Genomic DNA, 17,000 nt, shown 5'->3' with positions numbered 1-17,000 from the left:
TGCCACAAAAGGTCAGACCCCTGCTTACAGACCGGTGCAGCCCCCTCACCTCTTGGAGCAAGTGCGTCATCTCTCCCGGACAGTGTCCCTCCCCAGAGCGGAAGGACTCCAGCTGCTCTGTGCCCCAGGGACTCTATGCAGACTGTCTCCCACTTCTCCAGGACTTAGTTGGGCTCAGCTCCCCCAAGGCTTGGAGCCTCCCTAAGCATCTCAGGCCCGTGTCCTGAACCACAGGCGCAGCACCCGCAGGCCATGAGGCCTCGAGCTGACAGAACCACCTTGGAAAGGGGACTGAGAATTCCTCGGGACCAGGGCTTGAACTTGTCCACATTCCCTGCCCAGCAAGCACAGAGCTCACAGGACAGCATCAACCTGAACCAGGCACTGAATACATGAGGTAAGGTGGGAGGAGGAAGGGGGGGTGTTGCCGGCCAAAGGGGCTGCCCCTCTTCCACCTAAACAACACATGGCATCGCCGGGGCTCAGTACTGCGATCAGGCTGGTTGATAATGTGGTTCCAAGTCACAGAAAACTGTCTGAATTCTCCTTGTCTGTGCCCTGAAAGCCTTAAATTTCTGGCCGATTCTTTCTTTATGCAAAGTCTAGCTGCTAAAAACTGAGGAACACAAAGCTAGGATGGCAGGAGACAAGCTGGTCACCCCAGGGAACAGGACAGTCCTTCAGGAAAAAGCAGAGGCCCACCTCACCTGGACCTGGGCTGTGGGGAGCCCAGTGACCATCAGAGCTCTCTTCCACAGGCCAGGCAGAGACCTGAGCACACAGAGCCCAGAAGGCCCATGGGTCAACAGCTACCATTCCTAAGGACTGATCCGTAAGGACACTCCAGGAGGCCCACGGCAGATGGCTGCCATCCCACAGGATCAGTAGAGCAGGTGCCTGCCCAGAAGCACTGGATTTGGGTGATTCACCCACAAGTGCAATACTATCCAGGCCCAAGTCTGTCAGTTTCCTGATGTGGAGCCCAGACCACAAAGCCCCCAGGTTCCGCGTCTTTGTGCAAGTCCTGAGATCTCTCTGAGGGTACCAAGGCCAACTGGTAGACTCTGTGGATTCCTGGGAGTGCGTCTAAAGCACCAGGATGCCCGCTGGGCCCCAAGAACACTAGGAACTGCGCCCAAACTCAAAGTAGGCAAACGATTCCGCACGTTGTTTGCAACTTAACAAAGCCCAAGTCAGTGCACGCTTAAGGGAAGCGGGGATTGTTCCCCTCCCATGGTCCAGGTCGTCCTTCAGTGCCTCAGGGGAACTTGTACAGACCAGAAACACTCTGGTTCGCAGCTCCCGGCCTCCCACCGGCAGGCCTCCCACCCCTGCAGGCTGGTCCCCTCCGCTCTAGGCTGGCGACTTAGCAAGCTCAGGAGCGCCTCCGTGGGGGGGGGGGGGGGGCTTTGTTTTGCTCCGAAGTTCTGCCTGGCGGTAGGCTCGCTGCGGGGCAGGAGAAACAAAGGCATGCTGGGCCAGAGGCCCGACCCAGTGCCAGGCCTGTCCTGCAGGGCTCACCGGGGCCGCCCAGCTGGCCCAACGTGGCCAGGAGCCCAGAAGCGGAGGCAGGAGGCGGGAGGGTCGCAGAACCAAGGGGAACGGGGGCGCAAAGCAGACGCAGAAGGGGCAGGCTCAGGATCCGCCCTGATTGCAGGTGCCATGGGCTTCCCGCTCCTTCTCCCAACCCTCCCGGCACTGGAGGGAGGCAGCAGCGGCCCCACCACCTGGGCATTGCCTCACCCCGGACTGGAATTTTTGTTTGTTTGTTTGTTTGTTTAAATGTTTACTTATTTTTGAGAGAGAGAGAGAGAGACAGAGTATGAGTCGGGGAGGGGCAGAAACGGAGGGCCACAGAGAATCGGAAGCAGGCTCTGAGCTGTCAGCACAGAGCCCAACTCTGGGCTCGAACTCACCAACTGTGAGATCATCACCTGAGCCGAAGTCAGAGGCTTAACCAACCGAACCATCCAGGCGCCCCTGGAATTTTGTTTTTTAAAGTTCTTTGGACTTCATTCAGTTTTACCTGGACACATTGCAGTCAAAATCTTGACCTTCATATAATGAGTCAAGGAAACAATTGGCACTTCCCAAGGTTGACAAAGAATGCTTTGCAATGTCAGCACTGTTCATCAGCTTCATCATGGCTCGGGCGTTCCCTCTCACATCATGTTTGAAGGATCTGGATTAAAAATATAGTCTCTGAAGTTTAAAAATTACTAGGCCATTTAGAATTATGTAGATAATGCCTACTAGGACAATAAGCCCATACATTAATATTAATATCAGATGCTACTACAGGCTTCAAACCCTCCAAAATCTCTGAAGAAAATTCTTTGCAATTAAAAGAAGGGCCTCCTTAAAAAAAATGAGTAACAAATATATTTGATACTTAGAACTGCTCTATTCTGTGGCCATAATAATAACCAATTGAGCCACCCAGGCACCCCAGTATAGGTCTTTTTGAAACAAGTAAGTAATTACCTCTTTTTCAAGACTTTTTTTACCTAGTCAGTTTAGTCAAACTGATGAAAATACTATTTCAGCCAAATATTTTTTAAGACTGGCAATGTCCGAAATAGAACCTTTATCTATTTGACTCTTGATTTTGAATGGAATAATTATATCTAGTAACAAAACCAAAATGCTGCTTGTGATAGCAGATTAGTAATTAAATAAACACTCCATAAGACACTAATTCACTGGGATGTGACTGTAACATAAGGTAACCTTCATCAGATCTAAACTTTTAAAAATTGTTCAGAAGGTATTGAGCCCTCAAGTGCTTGTACACTCCTTTATCTAGACATAATAGCAGCACCCGAGGTATTAAGAAATTTAATTGAGACCCACGTTCATGAAGTTCAACATCTGGCAGGCCCTCACACTAAATGAGAAATCCGAGCCCACTGTACTGGACAACTTGCCCTCTGCTTCCCTGCAAATGCCTGGAGAGGACATTGTAACTCTAGACACAAAAATATCCAAAGCACTGAAAAAAACCCCCACATCCTCCTTTGAAGCAAGGCAATTTAAAACAGTACAAAAACCCAGAAGAGAAACTTCAATTAAAATATATCATGAAGTCCATTAATATTTACCTCTGAAACTCTGAAGCCAGATACTGTGCTAAGGTTTCTGTGAAATGTGTACCTCCTATGTTATCATCAGTGTTTGTTGAAAGAACACGATATATTCCACTGTTCACTTCCATGACACTGACAGATAAGGATGTTCCTCCAAGTTTAAACACCAAAATATTGCTTAAAAGAAAGAAAATGTAAGTAAGTTATGAGAGAATCACAAAACTTTAAAGGCAGGTTGGACATTGGAAGTCACTTAGTTTAATCCCTTTATGTCACAAATAGTTGATTAGTGCTGAATTAAGCCTGGAACCCCTATATTCTGAATCAAAACCAAAGTCTGTTTTTATTTAGTTGTATATGTAAACTGGATTCTTTTGAGTAACTGGAGTTCAAAACACTAACTTTTCTTTTCGTGGTTATAATGAATCATAACAGAATTAAATACAGAAACTTTATGTGCTAATATTATCCAAGTTACTACTACAATGACACATTCTGTAAAAATCAAACATATGCAAAACTAGAAGCTCATTTCTGATACTCTACATAATCTAATTTCCTACTGATTTATACATACTAACTTCTTTAACTGTGAAATAGTAGTAAGGTGAAACAACTAGGGAAAATATATTAGAAGTTTCAACAACTAAATTAGGAGCATGTCTTACTATTTCATTATCAAAAAACACCTTAAATCCCATGCTGGATTCCCCCCATCTCCTGCCAAGAAAAATGTACATAAAAGACTTACTGTTTCTAAACATGTTTAATAGTTGGAATTGGTAGAAAAATTAACAGTGCCTTGGCTTGAGTTGGAATTTGGCTGGGCTTATAAATTTCAAATCCTCCTCCAATAAAGACGAATAATATGAGAGGGGCGCCTGGGTGGCTCAGTCGGTTGAGCGTCTGACTTTGGCTCAACCATGATCTCATGGTTCGTGGGTTTGAGCCCCGCATCAGGCTCTTTGCTGACAGCTCAGAGCCTGGAGCCTGTTTCAGATTCTGTGTCTCCCTTTCTCTCTGCCCCTCCCCCACTCGCACTATGTTTCCCTCTGTCTCAGAAATAAACAAACATTTAAAAAAAAAAAAAAAGACGGTCCGTGAGTTCGAGCCCCGCTTCAGGCTCTGGGCTGATGGCTCAGAGCCTGGAGCCTGTTTCCGATTCTGTGTCTCCCTCTCTCTCTGCTCCTCCCCCGTTCATGCTCTGTCTCTCTCTGTCCCAAAAATAAATAAACGTTGAAAAAAAAAATTAAAAAAAAAAAAAAAAAGACAAATAACATGAGTAATAAGAGGACAGCAAAGTTCAATCTTCCCTCCTGTTATGTCCTTTCTCTGCTCTCCTAGGAAGTCTTTCTCATCTATTTGAAAAACCCCAGGTGAGAGTTTCAATGTCATTTCATCCATAAAGGCTTGGAACCCACTGCTTTATATAATGATCCCCATTGCTATAATCTAAAAATGTTTTCTGCACTGAAAAACTTAAAGCTGCAAATATGGTTTTTACCTTTTTCCAGTGGGGCAGTCTTGTCCAATTCCATAAGCCAGAAGAGCTGCAGATGGTTCATGGATTAACCGCAAAACATTAAACCCAGCAGCTCTGGCTGCTTCCCTGTGGACAATTTGCTTTCAATGAATTTAATATCACAACAGGTTCAAGTATTTTCTTGACAAAAAAAAAATAACGTGCTTATAACGAATAAAGAAAAGTCTCAAAAATGTCCATGCTTCTAAATGTTAGAAAGAGATTAAGACAAATTTATAATACATTTTGGAATTTTCCAGTTTCTTTAATTTAGGGTCAGTTTTTAACATCCCACAAGTTCAAGTAAATAAGGCAATTATCTGTCCCACAAGCAACTCAGATGACTGCCAAAGTGCCAGATGAAACTCTATCCTCAAAACAAAGGTATACATGCTCATCAATTACATTTTCATAATGACCTATAAAAAATAAACGCAACTTTTTGTTTAGATGTGAAGATCTAATAAGGTGAAGAAATAATTGCAAATATATCTAAAACTGTATATATTTTTATATAATTCCAACATAAACCTTGATTATATGAAAGTAAGGCAAAGCAACTTATAAACGTGAACTTAACCCGGTAATTAAAAATATTTCCAATCAAAACAGCTTAATAAGGTACGTCGAATTTTATGTTCTCTTGGCATTACAGATAGGAAATATTAATGATCGTTACTATACTTTTTACCATACTAATTACATATGTAAATATATACATCTGTTTACAAATACAATTTTATTGCCTAAGGTACTTTCAATTACAGTTTTACCTTTTACTACATTGTGATATTATAAAATCTATATTTGCTCTAAGCAAACAAGATAAACTTACCCAAGAGCATTTTTTTGCTTTTCTCCAAAATCAAATGGAACAGTAATGACTACATCATTTGCATCTGAGCCCAATACAGAATGTGCTGTTTCTGTATTAAAAAATAAATAAATAAAAATAAATTCTAATGACACAAGAAAAATGTCATGATACTTTGTGGTTTATTAATTTGTACCACGATCTTCTCACTGTAAAGATTTTCCAATTCACTTATTTGACCACCCCATTCATGTTCTTCTCTGGCTCTCTTAAATTTGTTAAGTTTACTTACTAATTTTGGGAGCGATAGAGACAGCATGAGTGGGAGAGGGGCAGAGAGAAAGGAAGAGAGAAAGAGTCCCAAGGAGGTTGCACACTGCCAGCCGAGAGCCCGAAGGAGGGCTTGAACTCACGAAAACTGTGAGATCATGACCTGAGCCAAAACCAAGAGTCTGATGCTTAACTGACTGAGCCGCCCAGGCGCCCCTCTTCTCTGGCTTTCTTAAATCGTGCAGAACTTTTTGTGGATTTGGAAATCTGTGGACACGGAACCAGATACTTTCCAAAAAGCCTGGCTCTTAGGCTTCAAAGTTTCAACCATCTCCCAAATTAGACTGCTTCCATTAACAGTGAGTCTTTCATGTGTCCATGTGAAGACAAAACAGCATGTTAGTTCAACACACTAGAAGAATGCCTTCCATCCCACAAATTCGTAACAATTCCAGAGGTGAAGTGAGTCTTATCATTTGCTCCCGAATTTCCCAAATTGTTCCACAGCACTGCCACTCGGTTTTGAGTCTTCCTTGGAAGTGTTAATGAGCCAGACCTACTTAATCTACCTAAAGAACTGTTCAAAGAGCACTGTCAATCTTGAGCAGAGAAAGAAACTCTTCACACTTATTTGGCCACTTCAATTTAAGAAGCTGTGAAAATGTGAGCCTGGCCCAACCCATTTACATTACTTCTAAGGAAACCAAAGTCAGGGAAGGTTAGTCAAATAACCAAGGTCACATGGACAGTTAGTGGCACAGTCAGGTCTAGTGTTAGGTCTCCTTAATCTGCTCAATCACCCTGCTTCTCTCCAGATCAAGAAACACCTCTAACTTTTCTTTAAGGTCAACTTTTAAAAGGTCTCTTTTGCTCAATACCTTTCATTTTACTAAATATCAGTCTGGCAACATCTTCTGGGTTAACAAACTTTGTTTCTTCTCCAGTATCTATTTCGTATCGTAACTTTCCATTCTTTTCAATGACCTATAAAGGAAATTGTAGGTGTGTTACATAAGGAATGATTTTAATAAAGATAGAAAGTTTCAAAATAATATAATTGGTTATGACCTTGGCAACGACTTTGTGTAACGGAGAGGTAATAATAGAACCATACTCACTAAACATTTACTTTCCGTGATGTATTTCTGAGCCTGCGGATCATCAGAGCTGTCCGTAAAGATAAAGATAATTATTAAAATCAGTATTGTTGATGAGTAATATTTAAAGAAGACTATATTTTTAATATCACTAAACAAATATAAAAATATAAACAAAATCATGAAGTTGCTTAATATTAACAAATCATGATATATTATAAGTGATAGGATTAAATGGACACAATTATTTAGTGGTTATAGTAATCCTATTAAAGTGTTAACCTGCGTACACACGCACGCACACGCGCGCGCACACACACACACGTGTTAACCTTCATGTTTGGAAGTAAATAGCTCTTATTTGTTCTGATCTTGCTATTAACAGATGCTATACATCTGAGGATAATTTTTCAGAATATCAATGATTTTATGTCATATATACTCCCATCTGTGATGGTGAAGACTCATCACGGACAATCACTGAGATAAAAAGGACGAAAAGAAAGATGTCAAAGTAAGCGCAGACCAGAATACCTAACACCATCTTTGTTCCTTGGCTCGTGAACATGAATCAACACCCAAAGCAAAAAACAAAAAACAAAAAAACAAAAAACTGAGCTAAAGTGTGAATGTTCTATGTGGAAAGGTGCAGCGTACTGCAAGTAGACAGATCTATAACGTCCTACCCAAAGTAGGTATTAGATCAATGTGTACGGCAATGAAAAATTAGAACAATGGATATGATGTTGCTCAAAATACCAATTAGTGCAGACTAAAAAATGTTTTCACGTGTATTACCTCACTTGCTCTTCACAACACCTCAGTGGGGTTAATTTGGCAGGTATTATTTTGGAGGTAATAGTTCACAGAGAGTCAATGCCTTATAAGTTAATAAGGAACAGTTGGTACTTGATTCCAGGCTTCTCTATCAGGCTGGTGTTGTTTACATCTAACCGGCTGCCTCCCAGTTACAAGGTAAATGACTAAAGTACCTCTGCCCCTTTGGGCAGTGACAGGAGTCCTTGATTCTTGCTATAATTTCATCTAGAAATTAAAGGAAACCCTTCCACTTTAACCCTTCTTCCAAGGGGTTGCAACTATTCCATTCAGAGACCAGTCTTTAAAAAGAGGAGTTGAAAATTAATAGCGACTAACTGCTGAAGTTACTGGGCATCCAAAGACCCTAACCTGCGTAAATAAGAGGAAGACAGAAGGGTTTAAGTGACTAATTCGGCTTAGAACTGTCTAGAACACTTGCAGATTCCTCACACTTCTTCTCTACCACCTAAAAACTGCTAAGAGAGGAAACAGATTAAGTAAGTAGCTTGCCCAAAGTCCCATGGTTAATTCATGGCAGAACTGACTGGAATCCAGATCTTTAATACAAAGTTTAGTATTCTTTTCACTAAGCCCTCTTTTCCTCCCTTTCTCTAAATCCGGTATTTCGACTGGATTCTGGATAACTATTTTAAGAGTACGCCAAAAAAAAGATGAAGTGTGCCCATACTTATTTATTTGCACCAATACCATTTCAGCATGACACTTACCAGTTGTTCTCTTTAGAACAAGCGTTGTGGTCAACCAGGACAATTTATCCTGTTATCTATCCATCCTGTAAGCTACCCAAGTCAAGATAGCTCGTTGCCAAAAAGCCTATATTATGGAATCTATAGACATTTTAGAAATGGAAAATTATTTCTCAACTCCCCTGCGAAGAGGGCCCCTCTCATGTGAGGACAGAAAGCACACGAAGCTCTCAGGGTCGTATGAAGGCGAGACCCTGGAGATTAGCTAGTAGAGAAGCAGAAAGCAGAGAGTGGAGGTGACGACAAATGGTCGTGGATATCGCCAGAAAGTAGCGGACTGACCACAAGTACATCCAAGTAAAAACTTTATTTGTCCACACCAGGATTAAATCACTTAACAGAAACACAAAGGGTGGTGGGAGGTTGGCATACACAGCACCTCATTTACATCCCGGTCTTCAGGAGGCAGAGTGTTAACCCCACCGTCGTACCACAACCTTTACAAGCACTGCCGCTTTCTCTTCCTCGTCCTTCCTTAAATGTCTCTTGCACCATCAGCAGACTGTCGGAGCTGGCACAGAGCAGCACTAATGTGCTCCAGGGCGGTCTTCCCCATCACTGTCACAAGACAGTGCCTTCCACATCTGAAAGCGTTTTTACATTCATCTGTTCATCTGGCCCTCACCACACTCCCGCGAGGTAGGTAGGAGGGTTGTTTGTCTCTCCCTCTGTGGGTGAGGAATGGGAGTCACAGAGCGGTAAGGTGAGTGACCTGCCTAAGGGTGGGCAGGCACGAACGGCGGGGCCCAGAGCCTAGGCAGGGTTTCTGAGCTTGTTCTCTTTCAATGAGAATGGCCTCCTCTTAACAGTATTTTCTTTTTCTGTTTATTTCATTAAGAACTTTCCTTTTCTTCTCACATTAAAGTTATTTCACCCAAAAGATTTTCACAGTACTACCTCCTAAGTTTAGCTCCACTCCTGTTCTGTAGCACTTATCTCAAATAAAGCCCTGCCTACGTACTTTGCTACCATTAATAGGTTAATAGAGTACAGGCCTAACTCTCCTTTGAGTACTTCCCTGTTTTTCCAGAAAGTCTACGTGCTTATATTAGTATTACCCAGTTAAAACAGACACATACAAAGGCCTAAAACAATGGAGAAAATGCACACACATATATATCCGTTTCACTGCCTTAATATGGGCTTCTTTAAAGCAAGGAACCTACGTCTGGTGTGGTGCTTATGTAAGTGGAGTATATTAATAAATATTAATACCGTAGAATGCTCTCTTAAAATACAACTGTTACCAGTATTTCAAACATACAATATGCTACTGTGACTGAAAATATTACAATTAAAAGTTTACTCTGCCTTTTTCTTGTTATGTCACCTATAGAATTGTTTTAGAACTAGAAGGTACTAGAAAAGTCATCTAGTACAAATCATTTTAAAGAAATTGAGGCACCAAAAGGGCAAGTCACCTGCCCGAGGTCACACACCGTGACAGGGTTAGAATCCAGTGCTCTAGCACATCAGCTGCCTTCTACACGCATCGCCCGTTCGTCAGTGCAGCTTGCCTGCCTCCGACTCACGCTCTGGCTATATTCCTAGTGTTGTTTGGACTCTTTCTCCACCCACCTGCATTTCCAGCACATAGGTAAGCACCCAAGCCTACAAAATATAAAACAAAACCTCTTCAAATATGCCTGCACTTGTTTTTTTCAGCCTGTAGACTGGAGGAAAGCCTTTTAAATTCCAAGGCTCTTATTTGTATTTCCTGAAAGTACTAAGCAAACCACTTAAAAGCTTTGAAGTTTGTTGGTTTCATGACGGCCAATAATGGCATTCTTTCTAAGGTAAATTGGAAGTATGGCTCAACGTCTTCGTATCTCCTAAAGGAAGCGTGGATGTTTTGGGGGAAAGGAGGACGTATTTATTGAGGGCTTTGTGCTTAAAAGGAGTCATCTACTGCAGGCGGTCTTTATCCACACCATCCTCAGTTGTTCCCGCTGTCCTCTTCCACCACAGGCCATTAACACGGTGAACTTTTGTCTACACTGTATGAGAAAAAGTGACTTTGCAAAGTTCCCCAGAAGCAAAGTCTTCTAGGGCTTGCCTCTGTAACATACTAGACAGAAAAAAGGCTAAAAGAAAGGAATGAAATTAGCTGAAAGCACTTGGAAAACAGATTCCAAACTGTTTCCACATGTTATTCCAAGTGACACCCTAAACCTGAAGACATGTAATTATGTATATTAGGGACCCAAATAATATGGAATGCAAAGAATTTACTTACATTTAATATTTTATAAAACAGCCAATACCTCATCATATCGAAGACCATATGAGTCGTAACACACAACTGTAGCTCCCTGTCCGTTCTGATTTATATCCTTAGAGTGGTAAGACACTAAAAACCAGTGAAAGGGAAGGAAAGCTGGTTTGACCATTGAGTGCTTACTAGTAAGTATGTCATAGACACAGCAGTGAAAATATAAGAGATAAAGGTATAAACACATGGATCTAGATCAGTCTAATGAGCCAGAGAGGGATTAAAAAAATGAAAACCTTACACTTCTAAGAAGCAGTCAAGTTAAACTGGTAAAGATTCAAGCAATGAGGTCACGGCAGACACAATTCTTTGTCAACTAACGTGCCTCACCCGAGCCGTACCTCGGCCAAGGTCATATGCATTAATAACTTACATGTATATAGTGTGTAGTGCTTTTAAACTTTTAAACCCTTTCACATCTACTAGCCATTGGGTCCTCACAACAACCCTGTGAGGTAGGCAGGTCAGGAGTTATTACCGGGCCCCCATACAGATGAGGAAACTGGTGTCGAGGTAAACTAAACTGCCCCACGCTAGCAGCGAGGCCGCAGCTAACCCCCTCTCTGGTCTCGACTCCATCTGTTCTGTCAGACCACTCCTCGCATACCCGAGAGGTCTTCCAATTCGTGAAGAAGCTTGGAAAAGCAACTAGCTCATACGTTCCCGCTACTCTGCATATTAATGGTTCATCCGCTTTTTCTTTCCTTTATTCCTAAGGACGTGTAAAAGGAGCCAGGGTACCAAAAGGCAGGTGCTGGAACTGGGCTTCTACCAGTTTAGGAAACAGCCTCTTTGTAATCAATTCTTAACTTTTGGTATTCGAAATTAACCTCTGAAGCAATTTTTCGAGCCCTAGCTGAAAAGCACCGGTGGCCTCTTCCACCGCCGTGGCCAAGCGTCTGACTGCGATCACGGCATCCCTGCGGAGCTCGTTGGCAGTGTCTTGCTGAGCACTGGCCTCCTCACCAATAGCAATCAGCCTGTCCAATTTTTCTTCCTCACGCTTTGAAAGTTCTCGTGCCAACCTCCTGTTTTCTGCCAACTCGGCCGCAATAGTCCTGGCCACTGACCGCCTTCTTCGCCTCGCCCACCGTGGAGGGGGCTCACCGGTCAAAGGCCTATCCCCACCAGAAACAAAAGGAACTGTGGAGGAGGAGACCGGAGGCCGCGGTGCGGAGGCCACCCCAGGAGTGTTTCGGCTGGTGCTGGCGCACGGACTGGGCTCACCGGACACACCCAGGCGGGTCATGGGGCTGCTCTGACAGGGAGCAACCGCACCTCTGAAAAGGTGGTGGGAGCTGCTGTAGCTGGGGGTCCCTTGAGAGCACCCTGAAAAACAAAGCAACAACGTTGCAAAGAGGACATTCCTGCTAGGGGAATGCTTGGAGCCAGCAGCGGAGTTGAGAAGACAGTTACAAAACTAAGGCTGGAACGGCCTCTTTCCACCAGGGACTGGGAAGATCTCAATTCCTTAATCTGGACACTTTGGCCAATTGCAGTCTTACCTCTAAAACCTCCCTGTTGCCTTCCTGAACCCTTTTCCACATAGCCAGCCAGCCCCATCTCTAGTCACGAATTCCTACACACCCACTATAAATAATGGCAAAACTAGTCTGGTTCTAAAGAATACTTCGTCCACATTTAAAAAGTTCTAATACCTTAGATACTTAAGGTCATTGCTTTTAAAAACCTGGAGCCCTTTATCTGACCACGAGGCTTAAAAAATAAGAGGGCATGGGGCAGAAATGGAGACAATGTTGAAGAGAACACCATCCAAACATATCCTGCTGTTTAGAACCGAGTGACTCTGGCACCCCGATCCTTCACATGCTTGGGAGTTACCTGCACCCGAGGATTCATCCCAGGAGTCCTCAAGGTCACTGGTTTCTCGCATCTGGTCACTGATTCTCAGTTGACAATCCTCATCTGATTCCTTAACTGTTTTCAAGATAGGCTGATGATCTGCTGCCTGAGTCCTTTTTGCTCTGAGAATGCTGGGTCCCTCTTCCCCTGGGGTGTCAGAGGCCACTAAGTTCTGATCACAGTGCTTGGCCCAAGTAGTGTCCTCCATTAAGTTGTCTGGGTCAGTCACTATCTGATTTCGGAGAAGCTGATCCAATGTATCATAAAACGGACAGTGCGGCGGATCCCCCACACTCGTGGCATGGGCAACGTACGCCTTTAAATATAACGCCTTCAGAACTTTAAACTTGGAGCGGCACTGACGTTCGGTGCGGCGGAAGCCTTCCTGCTGCATTCGCTTAGACACAGCCTGATAGACATCTGCATTATGATGCACAGTCTGGAGGCGTTGAATATACTCTGCCTCGCCTAGTATGGAGAGAAGCGTTCGTGTCTCCTGTCTGGACCACCGGATGCCCGCACTGCTATTGGAACTGGCCATAGTGGACTGGGAAGGAAGATTAGCTGTGGGAAGCTCCTGGGCAGCAAGGTGCAAATCTGAAGGTGTGGGGAAGCTCTGTGTGCTCTCAGTGTATTTCCAGGAGCCAGCCGATTCTTCCCTCTCAGGGCTAATTGTTGAGAAGCCAGGTCCAAGGACCGCATTTCTGGCTGGAAGGCCACAGGGGAATGAGAGTTACAGAGAGGGTCGTGAGGATAATCGTGGCAGCAAGTTAAGTGGTGCTCCCTGTAAGTACGGTGCAAACAGGCAGGATGCCAAGACTAAGAAAGCCCAACTTTGGGAGTTTGCCCAGGACAGGTACCGGACCAGGGGCTTCAAGGGGTCTTATTGGCTTGATAAAAGGGGACTGGCTCCTCCACAAAAGACAGAATGCTTCTAAGGCCAAGACCTGGTACAAGTGCCCATCTGTAAAAATCACCTTGTGTTCTAAGTAGACTGGGGGCAGAACATGTGGACCAGGACGCAGCTCACTCTAGAGAAGTGCGCGCAGGATCATGGTGTAACAGCAGGTCTGAAGAGCGCTCACCCTTTACTAGCCCTGGGGCTATATAATACCCATTTGACTGTCACCACTGCACTTTGTTAAAAGGTTAACTTGGGGGGCGAGAAAAGTACACTTAAGTTGTTCCTGACAATACAAAGATGTTGCATGATATGGCAGAAGACAACCATATCATTACTCTGATCATCTGCCCTAAAAAAGGGCTACCAGGACAAAGATCTACTGAAATGTTCTGTATCTGGATCGTATCAATGTCAGTATCCTGGTTGTGCCCCTGTACTATAGTTTTCCAAGATGTTACCATCGAGAGAAAGTGGTAAATCCAGTAATATATTGGATTTCTCTGTTATTACTTCCTACAACAGTATGTAAATCTACAATGATCTCAAAATAAAAAGCTTAATAAAAAAAAAAAGCCCTATTTTGGCTGCTTATAGCGAATCTAGCTTCAAGGCCCATGTACGGCTCCCCGCCTTTTTAGAGGTTTTTTTTTAACTTGCAAATTTTTGACACCAGCTTTCTATCAACACATAAATGGATATGGGAATATATTTATCATCACAAAAATTTTAATTCTCTCTAAAATATTATCATTTTTGACTTCGTGCATAAATACCCTAAGGGGGAAAAATAATTATCAAGTTCAGCTTAAATACATGTAAGGGATAATAAAAAAAATACCTATACATATAAAAGAAATAAATATTAGATTTAATCCATAACCCTCGAATCCTAAGATCAACACAGGACATTTCTACTTAAACTCTCAGAAGTAGAAAGAACCTGAGGCTAAGTTAGAAGTCCTGAACCACAGTCCTATCTAGCTCACCCCTCTAACTGAGTAATACTGTAACTTCTACATGTCTTGATTTTCTCATCTACAAATGGGAAGAAATAAAACCTGCCCTTCCAATCTTTTAGGGATTTGAGAGGATTAAATAATAGATGTGAAAGCACTTTGAAAATTTAAAAACACTGTATCAAGTATTACTACTCCAGTGAAAATGAAAACCTCTAATTATTATGTCAATCTATAATTCGAGGAGACAGAAGTCTGGAGAAGCAAGCCTCTTTAATCTTTTAATTAAAGTTACAACAGATGATTAACCTGATTCTTAAGATGTTAATTAAACTGTTTCTTTAATGATTAAATTCATAATGCAGCTGGAAAAGTTAGTTCCCAGAAAGTGTCACAAAAGGACCCGAGGAAGAAAATCAATAGCTTCTATATACATTATGACCAACTGTAATAGATTTTGCAAAATTCGACTTCAGTACAGAAAAATCTTCAAATTCCCACAAAATCTTTCAAATTCTTTCAGTGATGTAAAAAGGTGAAAAGTCCAAATTACCACTTCTAAATGACACAAATTATCAAACTATATGAATGTTGGCATTCATCAATAAGAACAGACCAGTCAGCAAGAAACAAATATCTGAGTGAATCCCATCCTTGATAAGATTCAACACTAATTATCAAAAGAAAGAGCCTACTTGGGATAATCTCTGAAATGACTCAATCATAAAAAGCAACAGAAAACCAAACTGGTGTTTCCAGTTTCATTGCACATTATGTTTAGAATGTATAAACACATTTTCTTCCCATATGTAAGATTATTATTTTATTCCGTACCTTCTGCCAAGGATCTGCTTTACTTTCATTACTGTATTTGAAATATTTCTTATTCTACTTTGTTTTGCTGCCAATCCAACAACCTGAAAAAGAGCAGTATATTACAATGCATGTAATTCTGCTTATTTCAAAATACAAAAATGAGGGAAATAGTACCTCTTCATTTTCTGTGTAAGCAACTACAGCTGGAGTAACTCTGTCACCTGCATCATTTGCAACCACATCAGCCCGGCCATCCTGGAAAAAAAAAAATAGAACTCTATTAGGTCTTTTGAAAACAAAACACATATAGACATATACAGATAGATAGACAGTCCCATCAGACATATGTGGACCAGTGTTATCTTGCCACATGCGTAGATAGAAAAATCGTTACATCAATATTTTAAATTTGTAGATTCAATGGCCGTTATTAATTTCCTAGATTTTATACAAGGTCAATGTTCCACAAAGAACTGCCTCATTTTTTCCATACAGTCGATAAATGGATCAAACATAATAATCTTTCTATATACAATAACAAGCCTTATGACATCACCCTTTCTAGTTTTCGTTCTTCCCCGACAGGTACATCTTTCTTCCTTTTTCTACGTATGATGAAGTAGCACTAAATCTCTTTGGTTTTCCTTCCAAGTTACTTGACATTTACGTGCCAGACTAGTATTAGGGGAGTTGGTTATTATTGTTCCTCTCGCCTCCCCACTGATGCCAAGAAGCTACAACTCCTTGTTAAGCTCTCTCATTCAAGAAAGGTCAAGTAGAGCATGCCACCAACTCGATTCACACGCTTCGAGGGATTAGCAACTCCAGTTTCAGATCGCGACCACCCGGTCCTTTCGCGGCAAACATTCAGAAGCCGCCGGTGTGTCGGACGTTCAGGCCCACCTCCGGGCCTCCAGTGTCCTGGAGATCCTCGAGACCCCTCCGGGCCTCCGGCAGCCCTGAGGTCTCTGGGACGGCCCCTCTCCGGCTTCCCTGCAGCCCTGATGTCCCCGAGACCTCCCAGGCCTCAGCTGCCCAGACGTCCCCGGGACCGCCCCCTCCGGGTCTCCGGCGGCCCTGACGTCTCCAGGACCGCCCCTCTCCGCGCCTCCTGTGGTCCTGATGTCCCCGAGACCCTCCGGGCCACCTGCGGGCCTGACGCCCCGGGGACCAGCCGTCCCCGAGATCCCTCTGGGCCTCCAACGGCCCTTACGTCCCCAGGACCGCCCCCCACCAGGCCTTTTGCGGCCGGGACGTTTCCAGACCCCGCGCGCCCACGTCGTCACAACCGTCCGCCAGGACGCAGTGGACTTTCCGGAGGAGCTGCGGATGACGAGGCCGGTCCGCCCGGCGCTTCGCCTCCAAACTTGCCCCCAGTAATGTCTCTCCACGCGACATTCCTAGGCCGGCGACACGCCGTTCACAAACCCCGCAGGAGATCAAAGGACTTGGCTCCGCACCGGGAGAACTGGGTGGCCGACATTAATCACAAACCAGCTCCCCCAGGCCCTCACCTTATAGACGGCCACACAGGCTGAAGTGCAGCCCAGGTGAACTCCGATGGCCGCCATGAGGCGGCAGATACGGCGGCAGCAGTAACGAGTGGTCCCCCTGTGCCAACAGCTCCCGGCCTCCGAACAGCCCCATCAGGCACCGCGGAAATTTCACGTTCCCGCCCGCCCACTGCGTCCCGTCCATCCGCCTCGGCCTCCCGCGTCGCCGCCAATCAGCGTGAAGGTTTAGCCTTTCCTCTCGGACTGTCTGCGAATAGCTTCAGTGCGTCCCCCAATCCCCCGCCCTACCGGAAAGGCACA

General features: G+C 43.8%; 2 protein-coding genes across 3 annotated transcripts in view; both read right to left on the bottom strand.

Moving 5' to 3' along the window:
* The window catches only part of HSPA14 (heat shock protein family A (Hsp70) member 14), a 43,809-nt gene extending 26,817 nt beyond the window's left edge, over positions 1-16,992 (bottom strand). The window contains exons 1-9 of the mRNA XM_043563745.1: positions 16,701-16,992; positions 15,361-15,441; positions 15,205-15,287; positions 6,811-6,859; positions 6,571-6,676; positions 5,444-5,534; positions 4,591-4,695; positions 3,102-3,263; positions 2,027-2,182 (exon numbers count right to left, since the gene is read on the bottom strand). Of these exons, the coding sequence (XP_043419680.1) occupies positions 2,027-2,182; positions 3,102-3,263; positions 4,591-4,695; positions 5,444-5,534; positions 6,571-6,676; positions 6,811-6,859; positions 15,205-15,287; positions 15,361-15,441; positions 16,701-16,757 (890 nt within the window). The 5' untranslated portion in view covers positions 16,758-16,992. The remainder of the gene's footprint in view (positions 1-2,026; positions 2,183-3,101; positions 3,264-4,590; positions 4,696-5,443; positions 5,535-6,570; positions 6,677-6,810; positions 6,860-15,204; positions 15,288-15,360; positions 15,442-16,700) is intronic.
* Positions 11,326-15,390, bottom strand: LOC122473333 (zinc finger and SCAN domain containing 29). 2 transcript variants are annotated; one of them, XM_043563747.1, is made up of 3 exons: positions 15,361-15,390; positions 15,205-15,287; positions 11,326-11,976 (listed from the first exon to the last, which is right to left on the bottom strand). In XM_043563747.1, exon 3 carries the CDS (start codon positions 11,894-11,896, stop codon positions 11,453-11,455), a length of 444 nt encoding a protein of 147 aa, XP_043419682.1. In that variant the 5' UTR covers positions 11,897-11,976; positions 15,205-15,287; positions 15,361-15,390; the 3' UTR covers positions 11,326-11,452. The 2 variants fall into 2 exon arrangements, with proteins under 2 accessions (XP_043419682.1, XP_043419681.1); XM_043563746.1 differs by lacking the exon at positions 15,361-15,390 and adding an exon at positions 12,490-13,218.
* Positions 16,993-17,000: the final 8 nt, after the last annotated feature.

This window comes from Prionailurus bengalensis, chromosome B4 (assembly GCF_016509475.1).
Source record: "Prionailurus bengalensis isolate Pbe53 chromosome B4, Fcat_Pben_1.1_paternal_pri, whole genome shotgun sequence".
NCBI classification, from domain to species: domain Eukaryota; kingdom Metazoa; phylum Chordata; class Mammalia; order Carnivora; family Felidae; genus Prionailurus; species Prionailurus bengalensis.
This window is presented reverse-complemented; position numbering and strand designations above follow the sequence as displayed.

Coding starts and splice junctions, on each gene's coding strand:
- LOC122473333 (XM_043563746.1), bottom strand. CDS start 13,051: ATGGCCAGTTCCAATAGCAGTGCGGGCATCCGGTGGTCCAGACAGGAG. Junction 11,977..12,489: donor GGATGAATCCTCGGGTGCAG/GTAACTCCCAAG, acceptor TTTGTTTTTCAG/GGTGCTCTCAAGGGACCCCC.